The sequence below is a fragment of the Varanus komodoensis genome, unplaced genomic scaffold (assembly GCF_004798865.1).
Source record: "Varanus komodoensis strain SLA01 unplaced genomic scaffold, ASM479886v1 scaffold50, whole genome shotgun sequence".
NCBI lineage: Eukaryota > Metazoa > Chordata > Lepidosauria > Squamata > Varanidae > Varanus > Varanus komodoensis.
The window spans coordinates 2,368,764-2,395,588 of record NW_025336088.1 but is presented as its reverse complement, the minus strand read 5'-3'; the positions used below and the strand labels follow the sequence as shown (position 1 = coordinate 2,395,588).

Here is a 26,825-nt window from a genome sequence, read left to right as displayed (position 1 = left end):
AACATTACACTTGAGCAGGAGCTTCAATAAGGTGGCGTACGAGGCTCTTTCCTGCAGGATGATTTAAGATTGTCCTGCCAATGGAAATGCACATAGAACTTCTAGGCTGTGCCTCAACACCTTTGCTATCTACCTCTAAGCTTTTGAACACAGTAGCCCCTGCTTCTGGGGTCCCAGAGCCAGTGTGCTGTTAATGGTTATGGTGCCAGACTAGGACTCAGGAGATCTGAGTTCTAGTCCCCACTTAGTGCCTAACCTTCCTCACCTTCATGCTCACTAAGTGCCTAACCTACCTCACAGGACTGTTGTGAGGTTGAAATGGAGAGGAGGGGTGCCATGTGGGCATTACTATCATCTTGGGCCATTCTAATATGGCCATCTTTTTACAGGAAATTAAGAAAAAGGAAAGGGGCTGGATGGTGTTACTGAATGTGCTCCTGTTAGAGAAATGTAATATCTTGGCATGTTCTACAAGGAACATTGGTAATAGTGTGTCTTTGGCAAAGAAGAGAACTTAAAACAATGCTCACAACTTTGGGAATAGATATGTATCAAGCTCAGACAAGAGTTGAAAATGTAAAATTATTTCTTTGGGGAAGCAATTATGATAGAGCAATTGTAGTGTACATATATGGAGTAAAATAGCACAGAAACCTGTAACAAGAACATGAATTGTGGAGAAATTAGCTGAGTTGCTGCAGAGACTTGCTTCAGGGCTAGAATTAGAATGCAGACATGCACTGACTTTTCACCTTGCCATCAGAATGGTTTGTAGGGGTGAGAGGGTGGAAGGAGGGAATTAGGAATCAAGATCTTGGGAAGGAAAAAGAGTTGGAACTGAGCATAGAGAATGGTGTGGACAAGGGTGAGATTTATTCTAAGAGGAGAGCTTGCACTCAGGCTAGTCCAGAGACACAGGGTGGGCTCACATGTCACACTCTGGCTAACTCACCCTGGAAATAAGCCACAGGGAGTAGGTTGTTGCCTGAACAACTTACAGTACACCCAACAGACACTTGCCTTCAGCCCTCCTACAGCTATCCCAGGGGACTGAAAAGGTCCTCTTTCTTGTAGCTACTCCACCTCACTTCCTTTGGTGTGAACACTTGAAAGAATACCTTGGATAATCAATTTAGGGCAGGGGTCCCCAAATGTTTTGGGTCTGTGGGCACATTTTGAAACCTGTGATATTGTCACAAGTTCCACTGCAAAATGGCTGCTGCAGGGATTGGGAGTTACAAACAACAGGTAACTTCCCCAAGACACTGAATAAAAGGAAGAGGTTGGGTTTAATCTCCAGTTACCAATCTACCTGTTTGACTCCACTTAGCACAACAAATCGCCCATTTCAGACACGAAATGAGAAGGCAAATTGCTGAGGCTCAGAGGCAGGAAACTGAATCCAAGGTAGAGATTGGCTCTAAGGCAAAAGTGCCAAAGTATTTGCCCCACAAAACACAACAATTGGCAATGCTGAGAGAAACCCCTTCTCTAACAACAGACTTCCCACTGCCCATTGTACTCCCATTCCTTCCAGCCATGTAGTTGCAAACCTGCCTGGCTCAGACACCCATCCATGTAGCAATAAGCTGACAAAGCTACCCACAGTACCCCCACCACCCCCAAATGTACATACCCACACACTAGGAAAACTACCCACCCTCCTTTGAAACACCCCCTTCCAAACACATACACACAGAGCCCCTCCCCTCCAAAAAAAATCCATGCCAAAAAACCAAGGCAAAGGAAAGCTTAGTGGCAGCTTCCCCTGGGCCCCAGAACTTACTAGGAAGTAGCAATGGGCTTCTTTTTTCTTTCCCCTTTGTTGAACTTTTTTAGCCAACTGGTTGATCATGGTAGAAAGCTGAGCTCCAGTTGGCCCATCCTCTTCCTTGCCTTGCTGATGAGAGCCCCTGCCCCAGAGGTGTGATGGGGAGAGGAGGGGAGGGAGAGGGTGGGCAGCAGGAAGTGAGCATTGGCCTTTTTATGGATGCCCATGGCAAAGATGTCTTTGAAATTATTTAAGATGTTTTAAAATTGGGAAAGGGAATGCCTGGGGAGTGAGCACTGGTGTCTGTGGACACTGCAGTGCTTTAGGCTCAAGCTAGGTAGAGATGGGCTTTGCTTGCAGAAGGACCCTGGCATCTGCACTTAGAAGGATAGTTTAGCAGGTTATGTGGCCCCTGGAGAGCCTCCGCTGATCCAAGTAGAGGAGCTTTGACAGACACATGACTGACTGGGTATGAGGCATCTTCCAAAGTGGTTGGAGGAGTTAAGGAATTCCCTGTTTTATACCAAAAGATGGACAAAGGCACCTGTAAGCTCTATTCAGCAGCTTCTCTTTGAGCTATGGATGTCTCACTACTAATATTATCTTTGGGACAGTCCCCTCTCCCATAAACAGTCGCCAAGCTCATGTTTTTCCAAGCTGAAGTCTTCTGTTTATTGAAATAGCAGATATACATTACCTGTTATAATGTAGACTGCAGCTCTAAAGTTATGCTTTAAAACACCCTTGCTTGGGTTGACATGTTTGGCTTCACTTCACTGTCTTGATGCCAGACCATCAGTCCCAAAGATCTATCTTTTGGTGGTGAGGGCCTTTTTAGCAAAACAACAAGCAATCTTTGGAAAAGCTACGTAAAGCCAAGTTGGCAGCTCACTCCCTGTAGATAATATTGGCATCTACACAGCCACAGCAAGGACTCAGTATCAGCTGTGTGAGGTCCAAGTAACATTCATTCTTGTGCTTTCTAGCCAAGCAGCATCCAGCAAAAAAGAAAAGAAAATGGTCTGATAGTACACAGTGAGACCAAACGAAATCGAGCCTACAGCAGACCTAAAACTCCCACTGCTTCCAAATGGAGGGCATTCAATCTGCTGTGAGGTTTTTCTGGGGTTAAGGAAGATGGAAGTTGTAGTCCAGTACATCTTGAGGAAACCGCATTGGAGAAAACTGCAGTAAACTATCTGCACTGATATCTCTCCGTGGGGAGGGAAGTTTTGGCTACTATAATCCATGCTACAGTAACATCCAGGCTAGATTAGGGTTGCCTTTGAGGCATGTCAGCTGATGCAGAATGCAGTGGCCAGCATGTTAACTGGGGTGGTCTGTAGAGCACACGTCATGGCAGAATTAAAAGGGGCTACAATAATTGCCAGCATTTCTGTGCTCGCAGGCACCTTTCTTGGTGCCCACCCAAGGTGGCTTACTCACCTAATTTAAACAAAAACAAGAATACAGACTGTTTCTTTCCAACTGATGGGATTGCTTTGAAATACATTTAAGTTCTAAAAACTGTGAGTTTAAAGGAGGTGTTCAATGTGCTTGGCTCAAATGCCATCTCCGCCTGGCAGGGGCAGAATCTTCGGGGCACACTGCTTGCTCTTTGTCACGCCTCCCATGGCAGCCATTTTGTGGTGGTACCCAGAACAGGTTTCTCAAATTGCCAAATGTGGCCATACAACTCCCAAAGTTTGCCTGTGTCTGCCTTAGAACCCTCAATGGCCCAGGATGCTGGTATCTAAAGGACTGGTTTATCCCATGTAAACCTGCTGGATGGTTCAAATAAGCTTAGGAGTGCCTTGTTCAGGTGCTTCTGCCTTCTGAAGTTAGGCAGTTGGCTTTTTATTGGTGATATTGGATGTTGGACTTCCTCTCCCACCATGTGCATCTGCAGGTTTCTGTCTTGTCTTTTCAGTGCCAAGAGAAGTTTTTCTTGTTACACATGTTTTTAATAAAAATACTCTGTATGCCAGGAACCCTTTGGCCATCTCTCTACATGAGACAGCACTTTTCTTTTCTTTTTTGACAGAAAATGCAGGGTATGCAACCATAGTGGCTCTGTTGGGGGATTGTCTTGACCTTGCTCTGAAAGTGCCTTACAATCTACACCAGGCACAGTCAAGGTTGTTCCATTAGGGCTTTGGCTTCCTCCTCTACCTACGTACTGGGAGTCCTGTACTTGCTGACTTATGCAAGGCAGCTGCGTGGCCCAAGCCATCAGCTTTCATCAGATGTTGTGCCCTCAAAGAACGCACAAGAATGGACGTGACCATCAGTTTAACAGTTTTACACACTTTGCTCTGAGGACTCCATCTCTTTCCTCCGGATATATTAGCCTAATGGTCACATATGTGTGAGACTACACAGAGATCATAAAAAAGAAACAGGTTGCTCGCCCATGTTCTGTGCAGTTGTGCAACCAGCCCTCCTTCACTCCTGCTCGGGTCTTGTCTTTTTCTCTGTCATATTTCATCCAATAGTCCAGAGGAACGGAGTGGAAAGCTGCTTTCCACACCTTTGGGATAAGTGCAAAACAATTACAAAGGTCAGCTTGAGTGCAGGAGACTTGAGAATCACGTCTCTCCTAGAATGTTCCAAAACTGTTCTTTACAGACAGAGAACAGCAAGTGTATGTGATTTTGCAAAAGGTGACTTGAAGTTCAATTGCAGGAAAGGAATACCCAGTTGTGCCCCCTGGCTTTATGAGGATGGACCCATGTGATTTTCCTGCAGGTCAAGCAGCAGCACTACATGACATCACTCCCATTTTTCCTTCATTTTCCAGAGCATTATTTATGGCTGATTTTATGATATGATTATCTGCCCACCTTAACAAATTCAAACAAGCCTCCAAGCTACAGAAACTATTCAGCCCAAAGAAAGGGTTAGAATAACTCCATGGTTTAATTATTCTTATCCCAGAAAATGGAGATCAGTGTCTCCATCTTGTATGTCACATATGATGGGATCCTAGCAAGGTATCAGTTAAAGAATTCTCTTTAAACCACTTTCTTTCCCCTGCCTAATCTCCAACAATTGACCTAGCTTGCTTCCTTTCCCTCCAGTGAGGTGGATTCTAGATCATTCTGGGCAACTGTCAATCTAGTGCCTACATTTCTCGTCCAGGTTTATTTTTCTCTTTGACCTTATCAAGCTCAGTCAGGGCCAGTTGGAGTAATGGCTTGTCTGCCCATCCCAGGCCTCCCACATCCATTTCCACTGAGATGGCCACAAAGTTCGTTTCTTGTCATGTTCTTTGCAGCTGGCATCAGCCCACAGATCCTACTGGCCAGGCATCAGCAAATTTATTTGGCTAATAGCCTGGTAACACAGCATCAACCTGGGCTGTCGTGTCTTTTTATTAAGGGAACTGCCTGCATAAAGCAGCACTGCCAAAGCCGAGGGACAGTCAGCGGACGGACAGGGCCGTTACCTTTCTCTCAGCTCCTCATACGGAGTGTCCTGCGCTGCCGCTTTGTCTCAAATGTTGTGTGTATCAGCAGTAGGCATCTTAGGAGTAGCAGAAAAGGAGCCTGGAGTCAGTTAAAGCCCATTTATCAGACTTAAAACAGGGACTTAAAATGTAACGGCGCTGGCAGAGTTGTAGGAACACGGTCACGGTTCTGTGAGCTCCTTTCTCAGCACAGCAAGAGACAAAGTATCTGCCACAGGAGTTCCAGGCAGGGCCTTTATTTGACTGCCCTATTCTCAGAATGTTAGAGGCAATCGAAACTGGGGAGTCTTCAATTTGTAAGCTTCCTGTGCTTGCCTGCTGCTTCTTCCATCTTGCTTCTTATCACCAGAAAGGAAAAGGGAAAGTTGGAATAGCTGCATTTTCCTTGGTACCACTAGGAGCCGTCTGCCTGGAAGCATCCCTGGTTAAAGATGAGAGTACATGCCACAAGTTCTTGGGTTGCTCTCCTGTCTACAGGACAGAATCAGCAACTCTGAGCTCTCTGCCTACCTGAATGTAAAGGCAGCTTGTGTGGCACAACTGTAAATTTAAAGCTTAAGGATTAAGTAGAACCTATGAATGATATACCATTCTCCCAGGCCGGCCTTCCCAGAAGTTGGGACGAATCCTCTTGAATCAGCTTGAATCTGGAAGGACAGCCAATCCTGCCTGACCCATGTCAGCGGTCCTGGTGCCAGCAACACCACCTGCACTGTACCTTTCAGAGCAATGCATAGACAGGTGGCCACTCCGGGGAGTCACAGTGGCTCTAGCAAGAGAGTGTCTGTGCATCTCCCCGCTGAGCCTGCCCAACCCAAATGCCTCCGTCTCAAAGGTAGGGAGGTGACTCTGCAGATCACCTGTGCAGCCATCTGCACACCACTGCCTTGCTTTGAGGAAGGGTCCCCCGATCACAGTGTCAAGGGAAAGGCACCTGGTGGCAGCTGACACACGGATCCACGCACACTGATTCCAGTGACGACAGCCCCCTGCAGTGGTGCATAGGAGAGGTTTGCACCCTCTCTTGGCGGCAGCCCACTTGCCTTCACCCCGGCGGAAATGATGGCTAACAGGCCCATCCAGCAGCTGTGCGTGCCAGTCTCAGGAGGCCTTGCGCCAGCTTCACATCCTCCTCTTCTCCCCTTGCTTCTTCTCACTGTTATTATTGCTGTTATTATTACACTGCATTTATATCCTGCCTTTTTTCCTCTTGTGAGGAACTCAAGGTGGCTTACATCGCTCAATTCCTCCTCACAACAACAACCCTGTGAGGTAGGTTAGGCTGAGATTCTTGACTGGCCCAAAGTCACCCAGTGGGCTCCATGGCTGAGTGGGGACGGGACTCAGATCTCCCAGGTCCACCTCTCACACTATACTGGCTCTCCCTAGTCACATTTTTGTTCTGCTTTAGTTGGCTTTTTCTTTGTTATCTGTGTTTGTTGTCTTCAGATGCACTAAGAACAAAACACAATGCATATATTAATAAAAAGATAAAAAAAGGGATTTATTCATTACAAGAAAAACAGAGCATCAGAACCAAGTCTAGCAGATCTGACCTGCTTTAGGGAAGTGATGGTTGGAATGCGGTTATTTAAAGTGTGGCAAGGAAGCCAAAACTCCATGCTGGGCTTGCACTCAGAGTGAAGGAGCCTCACTGTGCAGTATTCTAAGCTTGTGGGACTGACTGCCTAGCAAGCTTTCTAAGCACCTGCTTGTGGCTGGGGGAACTCCAGTCATTTGGGCCTTAATTTCAAACCACCCTGTCCTTTCGAGAGAGGGAGAGGGGAAAAGTCTGCCTGCAATACTGTGACTTTGACAGATGCAATTAGCAAATTAACCGCCCCCTCCCCCCATTCAGGCTCCATTCCTGGCTCCGCCTGTTGCCGCAGCAGCCTTGCAATTAGGATGCTGGAGGCATTTTGGCCACTGGGATCTGACCCAACCTCTTCGCTGCCAGGATGATCTGGGGGGCGTAACAGGTGGGAGTGGTTGGCACCGAGAGCATCCCAAGCGCTCTGCTCTGGGCTGTCAGCCAGCAAGTTTCATCCTTTGCCTTCACCAGAGTGCCTTGTCACTTTCTGTTGACTGCAGCCTCAGGTTCACTGTGGGGCCTGGCAGGGGACTGCAGCCTTCCTGCCTCAGGTGGGATTTGTGCCAGGAACGGCTGGGAGCTTTCTTTCCTGTGTCTTTCCGACAGTCAGATAGTAGGATGAGCAGAGCATGAAACTGGCCTTTTTAAAATGCCACCTGCTTTCCCAACTTGAGATAAGTGTGCCAGCGAGGCTAATTCTATGATAAAAGCGTGCATGATTCATTTTTTCATTCTATGTATTTCAGTGATTTCTGTCATTTCTGTTGTACTGTATGTCACAGGCAAGGGCAAGCTATAAGAAACATTGAGGCTGTACCTCCCAGCCTCCGGAAGTGGCATTCAGTCAGCCAGCCCAGCCTGTTCAGAGAAATCAGTAGGCCAGCCTGGCTCATTGGCTTGAAAATGTAACTTCAAAGACGTGCAGTCTCAAAACAATCCACTAACTGTTTCTCCCCTCTCATTACTTGAGTATGGAAAGATACTTGGCGACTTCCCTTAAAGACTCTTTTTGCAGCTGGAATAGCGAGGCAGGTTGCTCCTCCTTGTTTCCAGGTGGCTTCTGCTTGTACGCTGGGCACCATACAACCTGACCTCACCTGTGCTCTCCACCTTACCAAACTGTTTTTGTCTGCTTTACAGACCAAGCCGGTGGCATTTGCTGTGAGGACAAATGTTGGCTATAATCCTTCCCCCAATGATGATGTGCCAGTCCAAGGCATGTCTATTTCCTTTGAACCCAAAGACTTCCTTCATATCAAAGAGGTAAGGGCAGTAGATTCTGAACTGTGATAATGCATGATCTGGTGGGGTACGGGAATCTCTCTCCCATCTGCACTGTTACAGAAACGTTCACACAGCCTTCCTGGGATACACCAGCGTCACTGCCCTCTCTTCCTCCCCACCCGCTTTGCGTGCCTCATGCTTTTGGTTCTGCCCTCTCCATTCCAGAAATACAACAATGATTGGTGGATCGGACGACTGGTCAAAGAAGGCTGTGAGGTTGGCTTCATCCCTAGCCCCGTCAAGCTGGAAAACATGAGGATGCTACAGGAGCAAAAGATGAGGCAACACCGGCTCAGCTCCAGGTGGGATAGGAGGAGGTGACGAGGATGAGGAGACAGAGGCTGCCCTACTGCTGAGAACCCTCCACCCCATGCGGTGGACTGGCACAGCCTGGGAGAAGCACTTGCCCTGTGTGGAATACGCCTCAAATTCAGCTCTGGCATTTTCAGGTAGAGCAGGGAGCAGCCTTCCGGTTGTTGTCAGGTTACACCCCCTGTCAGCCCCAACTACTGGCCCTGCTGGCTGAGGCTGATAGGATTTGGGGTACAACAACATCTGCAGGGAGGCAAGTTCCCAGTACCTGCATTACCAGATTCCCTACATAGGGGCATTCCTTTCCTGAGGAAATGGCTGCCGCAGGTTGTGGTTGATGATCCTCGGCTGGACAGCCCATCGGCCTGACACAGAATAAGGCAAGTTCCTAGATCTCAAGTCCATACAGACTTATGACTCACTCTGCAAGGATGAGGAGTGTGAGATTGGGGAAGTGGGGGTGACAGCTGCATGGATGTCTCAGAGAAAGGACGGAGCTGAGAAACACCATGTGAGAGAGTTGGAGTGGTTTTTGTACTCGATCACCTGCTGTTTTTGCAAAAGTGCTCGTTCTATGAACAATTTGAGCTATCTGAACCGTATGCCTGCCTGTGAATAAAGCCAACTGCTTATCTTTCCTCCAAAGAGATTGGGGCAGAGAGGGAGTAAATGTACTGAAGGCATGAAAGGTCTAGTAAGGCATTTGGAGAGCGTGCAGAAAACTTTCAAACATGGAGAACTTATTTAAGCAAGTGAACAGATGCAGCACATCAGAGGAGTTCAGCATCTTTCAGGGCAAACTCAATAGGCGGAGAGATTCTCAGAGGCTACATGCTAGTGGTGGATGGACACAAGGCAAAGGGGGTGGAGCCAAAGGCAAAGGGGTGGGTCTAATATACAAAAAATGCAGCTCATTTATTTATTTGATGGATTTATTTGATTTATAAAACCACATCCGATAGTCCCAAATGGGATTCTCTGGCAGTGTACATTCAATGATATTATATAAAATTATACATAAATAGTGATTTAAAATATTTTAAAAAACTATTAAAAGCATAAACTAATGCTAATAAGACTGCTACATAGTATTTTAGCAAAATTTATCCTCAGTCAGGATAGTGGATAAATCATCAATGGTATTGTTTTATTTAATCAATCAACTAAAATTTAAAATTAATTCAGGACTATTCAGTTAGTAATTAAAATAATCGGAAAATAGTGGATAAATCATCAATGGTATTGTTTTATTTAATCAATCAACTAAAATTTAAAATTAATTCAGGACTATTCAGTTAGTAATTAAAATAATCGGAAAATAAAGCTGGTTTTGCCTGATGCTGAAGTGATTGTAAAGAAAGCTCCAGGTGAGCTTCTCTGGAGAGCTGATTCCAAAGATATCATTTGAAATCACAATGAATCAGATACTGTTGCAGCTTAAAGCTCTTCCTCCCCAAAACTAAGTCTTATGAGAGGTACACCAGCTTTTAATAATGGGGAAAACTGTACAAACCCTGGAAAACCAAGGCCTAGGCAAGGTCTGGCCAAACCCAGAAAACCACAGCTGAAGAGCCAAGCCTGGGATTCCCCACCCTCACCCTGGCCAGGGATTCCTGGGATCTGTTTGTCTATAAATTCTTCTGCTAAGGAATGATTCCTTATGCCTTTGGAAACCTACAATTGCCACAATTTGGGGTGCTGGATCCATGGCAGTGGAGTTCATTTAAGACTGCTCTCCAGGTTGTTTACATCAGTAGTATAGATAAACCAGAAGTTTCCACAAAAAGGTTATGTCACAGATGGGGACCTGAGCCACTTGGTTAGAATTGGTAAGCACACCATCCAAGGCTGGGCCTAGCTTCAGGCAGAGTGAAGCGGCTGCCGTGGCAGCAGATTTGGGGTCTCATGAAAGGGCAGCCAGTTGCTAGTGTTTTTACTGGTTTCTATTCTATGGAATGCGCTCCCCAGAGAGGTCTGCCTGGCACCGTCGTCATTTGTTTTTCGGCGCCAGGCCAAGACCTTTTTATTTAAATGCTATTTTAACTGTTAATGGTTTACTTGTTGATTTTAAATTGACCAGGCTGTTTCCACTATTTTATTTTATGTATTTTATTTATTTGATGAATTTTTTGCATTTTATATGGGATTTTAATGATTGTAAGCTGCCCCGAGGCTCATGCGATGGGGCGGCATATAAGTTGTCTAAATAAATAAATAAATATGCCGTGTCACCCATGTATGTCCAAGGACCATGAAGCCCATCATGGTGCAGAAGTTAATATTTTCACTCATGAAACGGCGCTGAGCCCAGACACAAAGGTTGCTCGCTCCCAACTGGTTCCTCAGCCTCTTCTGCCTTATCTATTTGACTTTAATGGCTCTTTCTTTTTGCAGTAAATCGGGAGATAATTCCACCTCCAGCCTGGGAGATGTGGTGACAGGCCCCCGGAGACCCACCCCACCTGCCAGTGGTAAGGCTGCTCCCACCCAGTGGTGTTGCTACCATCACCGCAAACCAGCCCTGATGGACGCCTTCCCAACCTTCTTAGTGGGATGAGGAGATTGGAAGCGTCTGAAGGACACTGCTTATTTTACAGCTGGAGATGCTGGTGCAGCGGACTGAAGGGGTACAATCCTGAGGTGGTAGAATAGACTGTGTTCATTCAGTTTGGGAATCTTGAATTAGGTTTTGGGTTTTTTTAAGTTCCCTGCAAGTCAAAAACATGCAGGAAAAAGCTTCCAATACAGCCCCTGCTATCCTAGTTCATTTATTTTAACTTCCAAGGCAGTTGTTTCTTTTAGAAATTGTGAGTTTTACCACACCTACATTCTGAAATGCTACAGTTTTCTCTCCTACTTCAAGACACTATTATTTAGTCTGGTACATGCATGTAGACCCAGCCTAAGTCTCGGGCCATAGTCAGGTCCCCACAGTAACCTCATAATGACCTCTTACTGCCTGATGTCTGGCTTTATAAGGATGCCCATGTACTGTTAAAAGTTGAATGTCCATTCCATTTATTTATTCATTCATTCATTCATTTTTACCTTTCATTCTCTAGATAAGTTTATTTTCTTTTCCTTTCTGGTAATTCCCTTTCATTTGTTTTTCTTGCCCTTTTCAGTTTGCACTTCCTCTCTTTAGTTGTTGCTGTTGGGTTTCTCCCCCTATTCTTTTCTACCTTTTATTTCCTTCTCCCCCTATCCCCCTCCCAGGTAACTTGGACATGACTAACTTAGCTTATGACTCAGACGCCCTTGACTTAGAGGAGGAGGAGGATGCGTCAGCCGAAGAAAACCAGCGAACCCCTAAGACTAGTGTTAGCAGCGTCACCACACCCCCCTCCACCACCAAGCGCATCCCCTTTTTTAAGAAGGTAATAGCGCCTCTCCCACCCACACCTGCTTGCCATCTCCTCCTGTTATGCCTGCCTGTTTCTGGCCCAAGGTGAAGCGCTTGTGTGCATTGGGTAGAATCACCTGGAGAGGCATGTCCTGGGTTCCCATTTGGTCACTGATCGCCCATTGACAGAGCTGCACCCAGGGCATAAGCAACGGGCTTAGATGGTGATGCCCCAAGGCAGTTGGCACATCACTAGGGAAAGACCAGTCTGTGCGGCCTTGTGTTGGAGAATGAGGAACAGAGAGGTCACGCATGTTCTGTTTGTCACGTGGGCAAGCAGACAAGGCACAAAAATGATATGTTTCGGTGATCACTCGTTCTCTGCATGTGTATGAGTTAAACGATGCATTGGCAACTGATTCATGCCTTCACGTGAGCATTGGTGAAAGATTGGTCCAAAACACTCAGCCCCTGTTCACCTGTTCACCTGTTCCCCTGTCTTGTGCACCATGGGAATGCAGTTATCAAATGGCTCCTCCCATGAGGGCGATACGGATGGAATGCTGCGGTGCTCTGTCCTTCTCCTACTCTGTCTCCCCAGTACGAACCCCTGAAAGCCAGAGCTTCTGATCGTTTTTCCCATGGGAACTGTGCAACTAGTACACTCCATTTGTTCTGTTCTCCCCTTTGTGGATTATAGAAGTGGAGCATTTCTACAATCCACTTCCTTGCCACTGCAGTGCACACACGCACGCACCCAAGCGCATCTCTTCTAGTGGAACATTCCAGGATGGAAAGCAAGTGTGAAAAATAGGCGAGCATGTTCACTACATTTCAGCACGGGATTGGACCATTCCTCCATATCAGAAATAGGGATATGGAATGGTCCAGTAGCAGTGCTAGTGCCTGTCCATCCTGGCATGGGATGTGTTCTTGCAGGCCCTCCTTTTCCTTCATGTTGAGACCAACTAGAAGAGAGTGGGAGGAAGACATCTGGAGTCTGGTTGCTAAGCAATTTCAGGATGCAGGATAGACAGTATCAGAGGGCTGAACTACATGTTATACTGACAGCCTGGGGAGCATTGCAATAGCGAAGGCAATGCTAAACTCCTTCCCTGCCAGCTGTGTGTGTTTCCAAGAGCACTGGAGGAGTGAAGGGAAGAATGGCTTGCAGTGGAAAGATTCAGAACACCCTTCATTACCACATCGCCCCTTCAGAGCACCTCGTGCAATACCAGACGGGCTGTCAGATGGTAACATGCAGCTTGTGGCTGCCTCAGTAACAGTTCGTCCAGCTTAGAGTGGTCCATGGCTTTGGGTTACCATGCCTGGGTAAGTCAATGAAGGTGGGCCAGGATAGCATAGAGAAAAGAAGGGGATTTCAGAACCAGCCATTAAGCACTGGAGGATGTTGTCCAACATGATTTACCTTTTCCGAAAAGCTGCCGCCCTTCTGCTTCCCTCAGCACTAGTTGCTGTTTGTTCTTCCTGTGCCTGCCTCTGCTTCCGCTGGAGTGAGCTGTCAGTAACACGCATGCCTTGTTTGTTTTTCTCTTGCCTGTCCCTCTTCCCATCCCCTGCGTCCCCGTCCCCATCCCAATCATTAATGGCGATCACGGGACATAGCCAAGCAGAAGCAAAAATCGGTAAGTAAGCTTATGAAATATCAGAACAGATGGTGGTGGTTTCCTAGAATTTCTCCACTGCCCTAGCAGGTTTTCCCGAGCAACAAGCAAGCATGGGAGGATGACCTTGAAACCCCAAAGTTGAGTGTGTGATTGCCTTTCCCCATATTGGTACCTGTTTCTGTAAGCTGAACTCAGCAGCAAACCTTGGCCATGACCACCATAAAGGTCTCAGGTTACTTTCATCTTGAATATCCAGCATTCAGGCTAGCGTCACAGTTCGGTCTGAAGAACTGAGCCCCTGATGCTCCCTAAGGACCCCTTCTGCCTTTTTTTCTCCTTCTTTCCACCTGTGTCCCAGCACCCTTCCCCATGCCCACAAAATGAAGGTGTTGGGTGTCTTAAGGGGACAGGAAATAGTTGAGATTGCAACAATCCAAAAGACACGTCCCTGCATCCTTTGAAGTTGTGTAGAGCTAGAGCAAGCCTAATGCCTTCTTCTGTCCTACTTCCTCTCAGGCAGAGCATGTGCCACCATACGATGTGGTCCCTTCCATGCGGCCAGTCATTCTTGTAGGCCCGTCCTTGAAGGGGTATGAGGTAAGCATGTAGAGAGGGAATGACAACATGGGGTGGGGACCAAGGAAGAAGTGAACTGAAAGGAGGGAAGGAGGGTGCTCAGCATACTCAGGAGAGCCATCAAGGGTTGGTGCACATCCCCCCATCCAACATTCAAGTCCACTCCAATGTATGTGTGTGGCAACTGGGCTGAGATGTCCAGGCATACTCCAGTTCCTCCCAGTGTGGTCCTTCCGAACCCAGATCCTGCATCCCACCTCTCCCAGGGCCATCCCTTTGTCAGCCTCCTCACCCTGTTTCTCAGCCCCAGTTCCCAGCGGTGAGTTTAGTAATTATGCGTGTGAAGTAAGTGGGGAAGCCTGGGATGTGTAATCACTGCAGGGTCTTTCTTTTGTCATTTCCCTGCTGAGATGCAGATGAAATATCTTTTATTAGTACTGCTCAGATATTTAGAGGATTTGTGCAGTCATGCTCCATTTCTCTCTCACACACACTTGCTCCCTAGTTTTTAAATCCATCAGCCTTACTCCACCAGCATATGTTTGTTTTTATCCTCTATTTCTCACTCATAGAGAATCTCACAACCATTTTGAAGAACTGTAGTTGCAAGCCGAAAAGCCATCTCTACCATATATTTCACTTGGTAGTCCCAAATTTTGATTTTGGTCTGTGCAGTCAATCTGGTGCATAGTTCAATCTATACATACACAGATAATGACTCAGTACATCCTGGAAAATGTATGAAAAGTTTGTCAAACCAGAAATCAAATGTTCAGCTCCAAGACTGGGCAGGTAGAAAGCAGTTTGAAGCTCTCAGAGATTGCCTGGTGCCTTGTTGCCCAGACGGAGGAACTTTATATCTGGTGTTATTCTGCACCATGGAATTCTTGTACAAGGGCTACACTAGATGCTGCATTAGATACACATTGTGTACCTGATCCTAACTTTTTAAGAACTTCTGTGTCAGTGTAAATTAGTGCCCGGCAACAGCAGGGGGTTGGACCTGACGGCCCTCTGGCCCCTTCCAACTCTACTATTATATGGTTCTCTTTGCACATGGAAGCCTGATCCAGATTGGAACTACACACAGAGGTGGGCATTCAAGCCACCTTTCCTCACTGAATTGCCCTCACACCCACACAGGCACACATGTGCAGACTTGTTGGTGATGACCAGCAATAACTTGCCTCCCAACCTGGGGCAAGCTGGCCACTGTTGGAGAGCATGGCCAGCCTACATGAATCTTTGCTCTGGCACAGCAGGAAGGAAAAGGAATGAGTTCCAGGTGGCCCCCTCCAAAGCCAGCTGTGGATGCGAGCCTTCTAGCATGTGCTCTAGTCCCTCATATACCTGCATTACAGGGGCTGCAGGGATTGAAGAAGTACATGTGAGGCCAGAGCCCTTGGATGAGTCCTCGCCAAGGAGTGCCCTAAACACACTCACCCTCACCTCTCCGGCATCCATTCCTTCCATCTCTTGCTCCACACAGAAGCCAGCCTTCGGATTCTGACTTGTCTCTCTTTTCTGTCTGCTGCCTGCCTCCCCACACCCCTTTTACCTCCCCAGGTGACAGACATGATGCAGAAGGCTTTATTCGATTTCCTGAAGCGGCGATTTGATGGCAGGTGTGAGCAGAAGCTGTGTGGATAGGGGTTGTGCTGAGGGCTGGACAGGACTGGGAACCTCAGGGTGTCTATTTGTGTTGCAGTCATCTTCACGTCTGGGTATTGGGGTGGCTACAAGGGAAACCTGAGTGAAAGCCATAGGACAGAGGCAGAGTTTCTGCTGTCCCACTGATTGTGAACCATCTTTCATTCATTCATTCATTCATTCATTCATTCATTCATTCATCCATTCATTTAGATAACTTATATGCCGCCCCATCGCATGAGCCTCGGGGTGGCTTACAATCATTAAAATCCCATATAAAATACAAAAAAATTCATCAAATAAATAAAATACATAAAAAAATAGTGGAAACAGCCTGGTTGATTTAAAATCAACAAGTAAACCATTAACAGTTAAAATAGCATTTAAATAAAAAGGTCTTGGCCTGGCGCCGAAAAACAAATAACGACAGCGCCAGGCGGACCTCTCTGGGGAGCGCATTCCATAGGCTGGGCGCCGCCGCAGAGAAAGCCCTCCTCCGAGTACTTACCCTGCTAATATCCTTCACAGAGGGTTCCCGGAGAAGGGCCTTTTGTCCTTCCTCCCTTTTTGCCCCTCCTTCTCTAGGACACAAGGACTGGCAAGTGCTGCAGTTTTTCTTCACAAAGAATTGGATTTGTGAACTTTTCCTAAGTCATAAAGATTAGAAACATGGGTATTTTTGTTTTGAATTGGATGCTGAAATTATTGTGCTAACTATGGTAGATAGATTGGTTCCCTGCATAGGTGCAACATTCCACGGAGGGTGCAATCTTATCATTTTTAGACCAAAAAAAGTCCTACAATTCCCAGCATGGCTTGCTGGGAAATGCTGGGGATTTTAGGATTTAATTCCAGGATTTAATTCCCACTAGTAATTAGGTGGGAATGTCTAGCAAATCAAGTTTATTCTCCTGGACATCCATTCACTTCTGCCTTCCACAGAATATCCATCACACGTGTGACAGCTGATATCTCCTTGGCCAAGCGCTCGGTCCTCAACAACCCCAGCAAACACACCATCATTGAGCGCTCCAGCACCCGTTCTAGCCTGGGTAAGGCTGCGCTGTGTCCCTGGGGAAAAGACTTGACTCTCTGCCATCTTTGGACACGTTCTCTCAGGGTCTTTTCTGTGGGCATAGTGGGAAGGAGAGAACATTGTCACTTTATGGTTGCATGACTGCATGGCACTGACTTCTTGCATGAGGAGTTCTGATCCTTTCTTGCTTGTCTCACTCTGATCTGTATCAGCCGAGAGAAACTTTTTGCAGCATGTCCCTGGACTTCCCATAATGTTGTGCTGCATGAGCTCTTCTTTCACCGTCCCTGACAAATTCCTCTTACACAATCGCGCTGTTGAGCAGGGCATTAAGGCTGTTTTTACAACAAGAAAATCTCTATGCCTTGGGATGGAGGTGTGGCACGCTTGGTGTGCATATGAGAGCTCTCTCACATTTGCATAACATGGCAAATGGTCCCAAGTTATAAGATGGTGGGACATATTTCAAATGATGATAGAAATTGTCAGATTTCAAATTGTCTGTACCTCCATGCATGAGGAGACAAGATGTTCCTTAATGCCTCTTGCAAATCAGTGAAAAGGGAGTAGGTGGACTATTTGTTACCTGTTGCCCCTGTTTTCATTCCCTCTCGCTGCCATGGCATTGGACTTTATGGACATCTTTTGCTGCTTCCCAATATGTCCAACTCACTCTTCTCTTTTCTTCCCCCCCTTCCCACAATTTTCTTTCCTTTGTACCTTCGCCTCCTCTTCCTTTCTTCTGATACAGATGTCTTGGGTACGTAGCCTTTAGCCTCGCAAGCTCTCAGGTGCCCCCAGAGCAAATTTCACTTACTTAATCCCAGGGCGGGAAAGATGCTTGGTAGAATGGGGTAAAGTTTTCTTTCTGCATGGTGGAAGCAGAGCAGATTTCAAAATCAGAACAGAGGCATACACTTTGGTCTTGCCAAAATGTATTTGACTTTTGTTCATTTTGAAATGTTTAATTGCTTTGGAAAAGTGAAAAATTGCAAGTCACAGCTGTTTTTTAAATTTTTGCAATTTTTGTTGTTCAGTTCCCAGAATTCTAAAAGGCTAAGGAAGACTTAGAAAAGAATGTTGTTGTTCGTTTTCTTTGTTTGTTTTTAAATGCTTGTGCTAAGAACAACAACAGTTCTTTTCAAAAATTGTCTATAATCCTTCCTATTTACCTAGAAGTAAATCTAATTGAATTCAGTGGAATTTACATCTGAGACTAGGATTGTTCTGTTGAGAGTAAAATTATAACATTTTTCCCCTAGAAATGTTTATAAAAACCCATAGAATAGGCACCATATTTGTAACTTGCATATACAGTGTATAGGAAAAAAAGTAAATATAAATTGGAATTTTAAAGCAAACAAACCATATTGCCAATTACAATAGAAAGAGAGTTAACCACATGCCCCTTTCCCTGTGGAAATCAGTGAGATGTTCAAAACACTTGACTAGATTATGTCCCAATTTTGATGTGGTGGCTATAAATGTAATTAAACCATGAAGTTTCTTGTATGATTCCTTACTAGAGAAAAATGAGGGACACTTGGCACAATCTACTAAGGGGAATCTTATTTATTTAATTGGTTATACCTAATGTAGGCCATCTTTCCTCCAAGGAGGGGCATGGTCTCTCCTCCCCACCCACCTTTATCCTCACAGCATCCCTGAAGGATTGGTTAAAAGTGACTGGCCCACGCTTCCTTCATGAACTTCATGGATGAAAGGAGAATTGACAATCACAATTAGGCACCCAGCTACACTGGCAGTCATGCTGAGCATGCAGCACAACACCCCAGCACAAGAGGTTTCTGGGCATAACTAGCACCCCCATATCCAGTTTCCTGCTCACCTGGTCCAGAGTCTCACACACAGAGCAGTTGGTAGGCAACCAACTCGTTAGCGTTCTCGCCACCAAATGGGGGTGGAGGAAGTAGCACGGCCATCTCGACTGCCCCCTGCCAGCTCGGTTCTTAGCGGGGGGGGGGGGTGAGCTCCCTTTGTGCCAGGCCAGAAAATGGGGGTGGGGGAAGTAGCACGGCGTCCCCCCACCCGCTCTCCCCTCCCCTCCCAGTACCGATGAATGTGGCTCCACTGACAAGTGCTCCTAGGCAAGCCCTGCAGAAATGGAGGGGAGCCACATGGTTCCTCTTCATCTGCCTGAGGCTTGCCAGGGGAACCAGCAGTCATGCCGACGGACCAGGGTTTTACGGTCCTTGGTGGTGCCCACAGCCAACAGTTAGGGTTTGCATAACATGGCAGTAAGTGCAGATCTCTGGGTTGGGGTAACTATGCTCTATCCAGGAGCCAGAAGACTGGCAGAAAAAGTCGCCAAGCATATCCTTCTTCAAATGTGGCGTCTTCCATACTTGCAGATATACAGCTGTGGCGACGTAACCCACAGGAGCGAACAATCCGTGAATCATGGGGAAATCTGCGTATGTCACTGGGCAGTTATTCAATCAGTGCTGCAGAAATGCAGCCCTTAATGCTGAGCAGATTTTGAGAAGCGTTTCCCCAGCCTGGTGCCTGCAGATGTGCCTGGCCCTGTTCCCCATCATCCCTCGTGGGCTGGCTTGATTCTGGGAGGTGCGGTCCAACATATCTGAAGGGCACAGGGCTGGGGAAGGCTCTTCTGGAAGAGCAGAATGGATGTGGGGATAGCAGCGTGGTGTCTCCCCGTCGCAGTGCTGACCGTGTTTCCTCCTTCCCCGCTGCTTGCTCTTTGCCTTGGTAGCGGAAGTGCAGAGCGAGATAGAGCGCATCTTTGAGCTGGCCCGCACACTGCAGCTGGTGGCCCTGGATGCCGATACCATCAACCACCCGGCTCAACTCTCCAAGACCTCACTGGCCCCAATCATTGTCTACATCAAGATATCTTCCCCCAAGGTGAGCAGCCTCCTCTCTTCCTCCTCCTGATCACTCTTGGCATACTGTCTTCCATCCGGTGTGGGGAAAGCCTGGCAGGAGCCCTTAGCAGGCTTCTGTACCAGCCCCAGAATTACAAAGAGCAGCTCATTAGAGTGCATTACATCAGAAGGCTTTCGTGTGCATGCATAAGAAGTTAATATGATTTGAAAATATTTATTTATTTATTTATTTATTTATTTGTTTGTTTATTTGTTTGTTTATTTATTTATTTATTTATTTATTTAGAAAATTTCTATGCCGCCCCATACGCCAAAGCCTCGGGGCGGCTCACAAAACATCAATTAAAATATAATACATTAAAAATATAAAATGAATTAACAATATAAAATAAGTCGCCCTGGCCAAAGAATAAAATAAGGAAATAATATTAGCAATTAAAATGACGTTTGAATAAAAAGGTCTTCGCCTGGCGCCGAAAAACAAATAACGACGGCGCCAGGCGGACCTCTCTGGGGAGCGCATTCCATAGATTGGGCGCCACCGCCAAACAAATGCCACACTGTGGATGATGCCATTAGGAGAGTGTTAGGCTGGGACCGGGGAGATTTGCGTTCTAGTCCCCACTCAGCCATGAAGCTCACTGGGTGAATTAGCTCACTTATCCTCAGCCCAACCTACTTCACAAGGATGTGGTTGTGAGGATAAGATGGAGAGGAGGGGAACCTTGTAAGCTGCCTTGGATTCTTTGTGAAAAGAAGAAAGGCAGGGCATACATGTAATGTAACAATACATTTGGCTCATCTAGCCCATGTTACTGACGCTGCCTGGCAGCAAAGCGTTGCCGAAAAGAACTTTGCCTGAAGTTGGCAGGGCCAGACCTGCAAACTTTTGCAGGCAAAACATTTGCCTTTTCACTGAAGAGAATCCTTCTATGGAACAATTTACTCTGCAAAACTTATATTCTGAAATAGTTATTGTCAAATGGCGAAAATATTTAATTTTCCACTTGAAAATTAAGATATAAAAGTAGTCAGTTAAACAGATAATGAACAAGATGTTTTGTATACTTCCTTTCAATTAAGTATCTTCTTTCCTTGTTTTGATAGTCACATTTTTAAAACTATTCCTGCCACCCATCCACCCATCTTAAACAAACCCTAAGACATTTTTAAGACTTTAGATTTTTTTAAAAAAAGGATTCCAATCAGAAGCCGCATGGTTGCTCATTCCTGGGACAGACAGGTGGGAGGTACTTAGTAATTAGGATAATGTAGGATTCCCAGAGATAAAGATCAACCTGCTCTGTTTGTTTAATAAAAATAAATATTTCAGTGTCTTCCTACTTGGTCACAAACACAGCCCAACAGAGCATCCGTGACTGCCTCCCAACTCAGAGCCACTAATACTATTGTCCAGATAAATCATTCAAAATCTGGATAATTGTCAGAAATCATTCCTTTTCTGTAACTGCTTGCCATTGCAATTTCCACTCCTGAATATTTTGTCTGGGTATTGATGTGCGAGAGAGGAGTGAGGCATGTGGGAGACATTGGTCATGAAAAAAGATGACCGACCATAATATGGCATATGGTGGTATAGAAAGACCAAAGGCCCAGATACCCAGAAGCTCCAGATACACCCCTTCAGACATTGCAGTTTCTTGCAGATGCTTTGAATAAATGTCCGTGCTTTTCCTTCCTGTAAACATGTTCCTATTCTGAAATGAAGGTTAAATGTGTTTTCACGCCTACTGTAGGTGGAGCCCTTAAGTCTCGAGAATGAGCAGCCATTTCAAGCACATCATGGAATCAAAGGGCTGTGGCTGGTTTTCTCCCATGTCCAAATCAGTCATAAATAAGTCAGTGCCTTGTGCCATCCTTAGTGATTAGCCCATCTTGCCCAGTGCTTTCTGCTTTGGCTAGCAGTGGCTCCTCAGGACCTCAGACAGGAAGGGATTTTTCTCAGCCTGAGATCATTGTAGCTCAGAAGAGCAGGAGCCCAGCACACCTTGTGCGAGCAAAAGGTGCCCTGCTCTCCCTGCAAAACTGCTGCATTATGGAGTGCGTGCTGATCCTCGCTTTGTTCTGGTAGACACAGGCCCAGGTAAGTAAGCCTCCCTTGAGGCTTACTTGATGGGGCTATATGCTTGGATCTCCTCTTCTGAAGCATCTTCCTTGTTATGTTAGCTGCAGATGAGCAAAAAACTCAGAATATAGCTTTGGGCAGTAGGCATGCTGCTCCTTTTGAGACTATTCTGTTCCTGTTTCGAACCTCCCTTTTGGACCCTGATATGCCTTTCCCCCATTTCTTTATCCAACAGGTGCTGCAGAGATTGGTGAAATCTAGAGGAAAATCTCAGGCCAAGCACTTGAATGTGCAGATGGTGGCATCAGACAAGCTGGCCCAGTGCCCCCCAGTGAGTGGCACTGCTTCCTGACGTCCGGGTTCTGTTCTTGGCCTCCCTCCCTCCCTCCCTGGGCACTGCTCTCTGTCCTGCGGCACTGACACTCACAATCATGCTCTTTGTGTTGCTTTTCCCACTGCTATCAGCATCACACTGCCCTGCCCTCACTACCAACCACAGTACTTATGTGCATCTTTCCAGATGACTTGTCCTCACTCCTGCGTCCAGATTTCCAGGTCTAGCTGGCACCTGGACACATCCTCCTTCTGAGCCTTCCCTTTTGCCATCTACCTTGGGGAGCGCAGAATGGTTCTGCCAAAACTTTTGCTCTGCTTTGACTTAGCCTGGAGGGGCATTGTTAGTGCTACACAGTAGTATTATCAAATCAACTGCTATGCAGGCAAGGCGCATGCCACAGTACTCCAAAGAAGCAGAATTACCACCAATAGTGGTAAGTGATCATTGTTTGTAGGTGTAATGTTTAATATTTTAAAGAGGTTTCATAGATTTAAATTAAAAATTCCTGTTCTTTGTTCCGATTGGTTCTGGTTCAGTTTTTAAGTGAGATTTTAACATACTCCTATTTGTGACCAACTCCTTCATGGATCACTGCCTTGTCATGGCGAAGGGGCTTGCGTAGCTCAATGAAGCTATGAGCTATGCCGTGCAGGGCCACCCAAGGCACACAGGTCATGTGACCAAAGCTGATATCTTATACCATAATGCTTCACATTTTAAAAATCTCTCTCTGTGTGTAGATAGGCAATTCTGTTTAAATGTTTAAAGAATTTTTAATTTAAACATTTAAATCTCTAACAATGTGTAAACTGGGTATACTATTGATGGTCATTTTGCTTGCTTGTTTGGAGTAGCAATACCAGTTAGCTGCAAAGGGGTGAAAAATTGGGAATGTACCTTTGGGCACCATGCGCCTCCTTTTAGATCTAAGCAGTAATTACACCAATACTAATCCCAAATAGATGCTACATTTGGGATTCCCATTCGCTAGTAATATAATAATAATAATAATAATAATAATAAGAAGAAGAAGAAGAAGAAGAAGAAGAAGAAGTAATGCCCATTCGCTGGCATCTCTCTTTGCAAATTATCCAACTTCCTAGTTTTCTTATTCTACTCTTGGTACCTTGCCCCTATTTTTCTGTTCACCTTCTCACTCATGGGGCCATGTCCTTCCCATCCTCTGTTTCTCTTCCTGCAGGAGATGTTTGACATCATCCTGGATGAAAACCAGTTGGAAGATGCATGCGAGCACCTGTCTGAGTACCTGGAAGCCTATTGGAAGGCCACACATCCTCCCAGCAGCAACCCACCCAATCCCCTGCTGACCCGCACTATGGCAACTGCTGCCCTGGCTGCCAGCCCTGCCCCAGTCTCCAACCTCCAGGTACAAGTGCTGACCTCACTCAAGCGCAACCTGGGGTTCTGGGCTGGGAGGGGCAGCCTGGACCAGGGGCTGAGTGGAGCTGTTCAGGTAGAGGAGCACGAGTTGTAGCTCTCCGAAAAATGCAAGCTGTTTCTCCAGAAAGAAGAATTCAGCACAGGGCAGCCCAGCTGATGAGGCTTCTCTTTTCCCACAAATGACTTGTTGGTGCTGCTGTTCAGTAAAGGTCACCCCCCTCTTCTCCCTACCGCCTTACCTTTCTTGGAGGAACTGCCTAAGAGTGCCCCTTCCCACCTCAGCTCGGGCTGATCTTGCTGAAAGGACGAGTTCACCACATCACCTGTCTGTCTCTCTGCCCATTGCCTTTGTCCTTCAAGGGATGCTTCCTGGGACATGAGAGAAGTCGCAGATCTATGAATGGTGGGTCCATAACTTAGGGCAGGTCCTGTTGGCTATTTCAATCAGACCTTCCATAAGGAGCAACAGCTTTCCTCCATCTACTCACGGACTTCCCTGCAAATGTGTGTATGTGAATACAGGGGCTGGTCCGTTGTGTTGCAGAGAGGCCCATGGGTAGTAACTTTGATCTGGGCATAATCCTTATTTTCTATTCTTTTCATAAACAGGGCGAATTTAGGCAACTTCTTCCCACCCTAACCTCCATGCAGGATCACCCTGTCATAAAATGGCAGGAATTCAGTAGATCTTGGCTACCTAAAGGAATCTGGAAGGGCTTTGTGCACCCCCTCCAGATGTGCAGCAAAACCCATCATTTGCTGGGCCTTCTGAAGGCAACCTCTTCCTCTGGATTCTCAGCACTCACTCAGGGTCCGACCAGATGTGGTTTGCACTGTGCCGTCACCCTGTCTCAGCCATGAATTCTGTGGGGGGCAGGGTACATAGACAATGCCATCTTTCACGTGTAACCTTCCCTTGCTTTCCTACAACATTTTCTATCATTTTTTTCGTACCATAGAAGACAAAATGTCAAAATAGTGGCAGTGCCTTCTGTTTCCTAGCACTAAGGGTCAGCTGACAAAATAATCGTGACAGGGTGACTCAGCAGGGTTCAGTGTCCTCTTGTGCTGTGCCCTCCTCTTTGGTGATGCGCTTCCACTGCAACCCAAAGGCCAGGCTGACTCCCAGACCAATTGCCAACCACAACAAGCTAAACCGAGGAACGGAGCCCATCAAGTTCATCTCATTTGAACGGAAAGCTTGAATTGACGCAGAGCAGACCTACATTGAATATGGCAGAGTCCCTTTGAAGGTGGACTGATCTCTGTCATTTGTCCAGACACAGATTTGAACATGCTTCAAATGCATCTTGGAGTGTATGGTAGGGAGAATCACATGTCTGTTGATTTTTAAAGCCATGTGTGGATCCTGAGGTAATGAGTGAAGCCAACCCAGTGGACTTTGCTCATGGCAACCTTTACGCCTCTGCACCCAGCTGCAGTGCAGTTTTATTGCCTGATCTGATGAGAAGCAGCAGACTTTGGATGGCTGAGGGTGCTGGTTTCCTACACCAGTAGTACAATGTGGGAGCTCCCCCAGAATCCACGTGGTCCTGCAGTCAACACAGGTGGATGGGATGCCTTCTGTGTGATGCTAACAGTGTGCTCTGGCGTTGTACTAATGGGTTCTCAAGCAGGATGGTGAACCTCTCGAATGATGCAAGCAGTCACAGTGGGAAAGCCTCATTTTCCTTGCCTGACTGCATTTATCCCAACTGTGCCAGGAGCTGCCTGCCACCCAAGAGTGAAGGAACAGGGTGAGACCGATACTGAGGGTTAGATGTGCTGCCACCTCTGAAGTGAAGATAATTGCAGGGTTGAACACCTGTTGGGCGCTGTACTTCTTTTCCAGCACAGTGGGCTGCCAGGGAAGGGGCTAGTCAGCCTGGCCAGAGATCTGAACTGATCACCTGCAGAGAGACTGAAAGTAGGCTGAGGGCTGCAGTTTCCCACCACTGTTTGGTCACAGGGCTGTTGGCCGTACTGGATGGGGCTGAAGTCCAACAGCATACAAATACCCCACCCTTTTTTTGTCACATACATTGTAGTCTGTACAAAGCCATATTCAAATGACATGCCAGGACACTATCTCAAGCTGCCCCCATGCGCTCCTTCGCAATTTCATCTCAAAAATATCTTGCACAGTCCTTTGGCTTCTCTCCGGGATATAAATTGTTGTTTTAAACTGTTTCAAACTGTTTAAGAGGGCAAGTAAGAAGAATCACTCTGCAGAAACAGTTTTCAGGGAGGTTGCCATGTTGTTTGTGGCCACAAAAGCAACAAAGAGTCATATGGCACTTAAAGACTAATTCATCCATTTGGGCATAAGCTTTTGTGGACTATGGTCCATTTCATGCCTCTGATGAAAAAGGCCCATGAATGTTATGACATAATAAATTTGCTACTCTTAAGGTGTCACTACACTCTCTGCTGCTTTTATTGCCTTAGTGTTGCTGGGCAGATGGAAGTGTGTGTGGAAATGGAATGATTTTTTCCAGCTTAGAGAGGTTTACCAGTCCAGACCATGAGAACGTGTCCTAACATGCTTGGTTTCCAGGCACGATTGCTGTTATGCTGGGGCTGCACTGACCCTCATGTTGTCTCTTCTCTTTCCCCCTTATGCATGGTGTGCGGTGAATGCCTCTTTCCATCAGGGACCCTACTTAGTGCATGGGGAGGAGCCTCACGACGCCGAGCGTGCCGGCCTGCACGACTACGCGGGGCGGCCGGCTGGGCGCAGCCAGATCTGCTCCCTGCAGCCGCCCTCGCACTTTGCTGCCCGGGGCCTTTCCCGCCAGGACACCTTTGATTCGGAGATGCAGGGCGGCCGCGATTCTGCTTACACCGATCCAGCGGATTCCTGCATGGACATCGAGACCGACCCCTACGAGGAGCCCGAGCCTCGTCACCCGCAATGCCTGGGCCACCGCCCGCTGCAGTGCCAGGGCTCCTGGGAGGCCGAGGAGCCCGTGCTTCATCGCGCCCAGTGCCGGGGCCACCGCCACTCCCGCCCCCAGAGCCAGGGCTCCTGGGAGGGCGAGGAGCCCGACCGACCAAACAACCGGCCTCTGCGTGGGCGTGCCAAGGGGCGGGAGCAGTATGGCCCCAACGAGGAGGAAGCCCTGGGCCACAACCATAATGACATGGAGGACTGGGGCCGTGATGCCTACATCCGCTGAGGCCCTGAGGGCAGGGCTTTTCTCTGCTGAGGGAGAGGCCTCTTCCCACTCCACCCCTGGGGGCAGGCACTGGCTTCGGCTGTGTAGCACCTGAGGGTAGATGCGGTGGTCCACAGGAGGCCTGGCAGTCGCCCCGCAAGGCGGCTGTGAGTGGGCGTAGTATTTCCATCCCAAAAGCCACACCTCCACCGGCTAGGCCTGTGCGTGAGCTCCCTTCCTTGCCATTCTTCTTTGGGGACACCCTCCATCCCCCTCAGCCTTGCCATTTGTGCCAACAATCTCTATGAATGCCCTT

The 26,825-nt window shown here is 47.0% G+C and overlaps 1 protein-coding gene across 1 annotated transcript in view; it reads left to right on the top strand.

Annotated features, from left to right (window-relative positions):
* The window catches only part of CACNB1 (calcium voltage-gated channel auxiliary subunit beta 1), a 32,294-nt gene extending 5,764 nt beyond the window's left edge, over positions 1-26,530 (top strand). The window contains exons 3-13 of the mRNA XM_044447063.1: positions 7,972-8,094; positions 8,281-8,417; positions 10,822-10,898; positions 13,397-13,416; positions 13,915-13,995; positions 15,541-15,599; positions 16,567-16,676; positions 19,395-19,546; positions 21,849-21,944; positions 23,152-23,337; positions 26,006-26,530. Coding sequence (XP_044302998.1) covers positions 7,972-8,094; positions 8,281-8,417; positions 10,822-10,898; positions 13,397-13,416; positions 13,915-13,995; positions 15,541-15,599; positions 16,567-16,676; positions 19,395-19,546; positions 21,849-21,944; positions 23,152-23,337; positions 26,006-26,530 — 1,566 coding nt within the window. The remainder of the gene's footprint in view (positions 1-7,971; positions 8,095-8,280; positions 8,418-10,821; positions 10,899-13,396; positions 13,417-13,914; positions 13,996-15,540; positions 15,600-16,566; positions 16,677-19,394; positions 19,547-21,848; positions 21,945-23,151; positions 23,338-26,005) is intronic.
* The last annotated feature ends 295 nt before the right edge of the window (positions 26,531-26,825 follow it).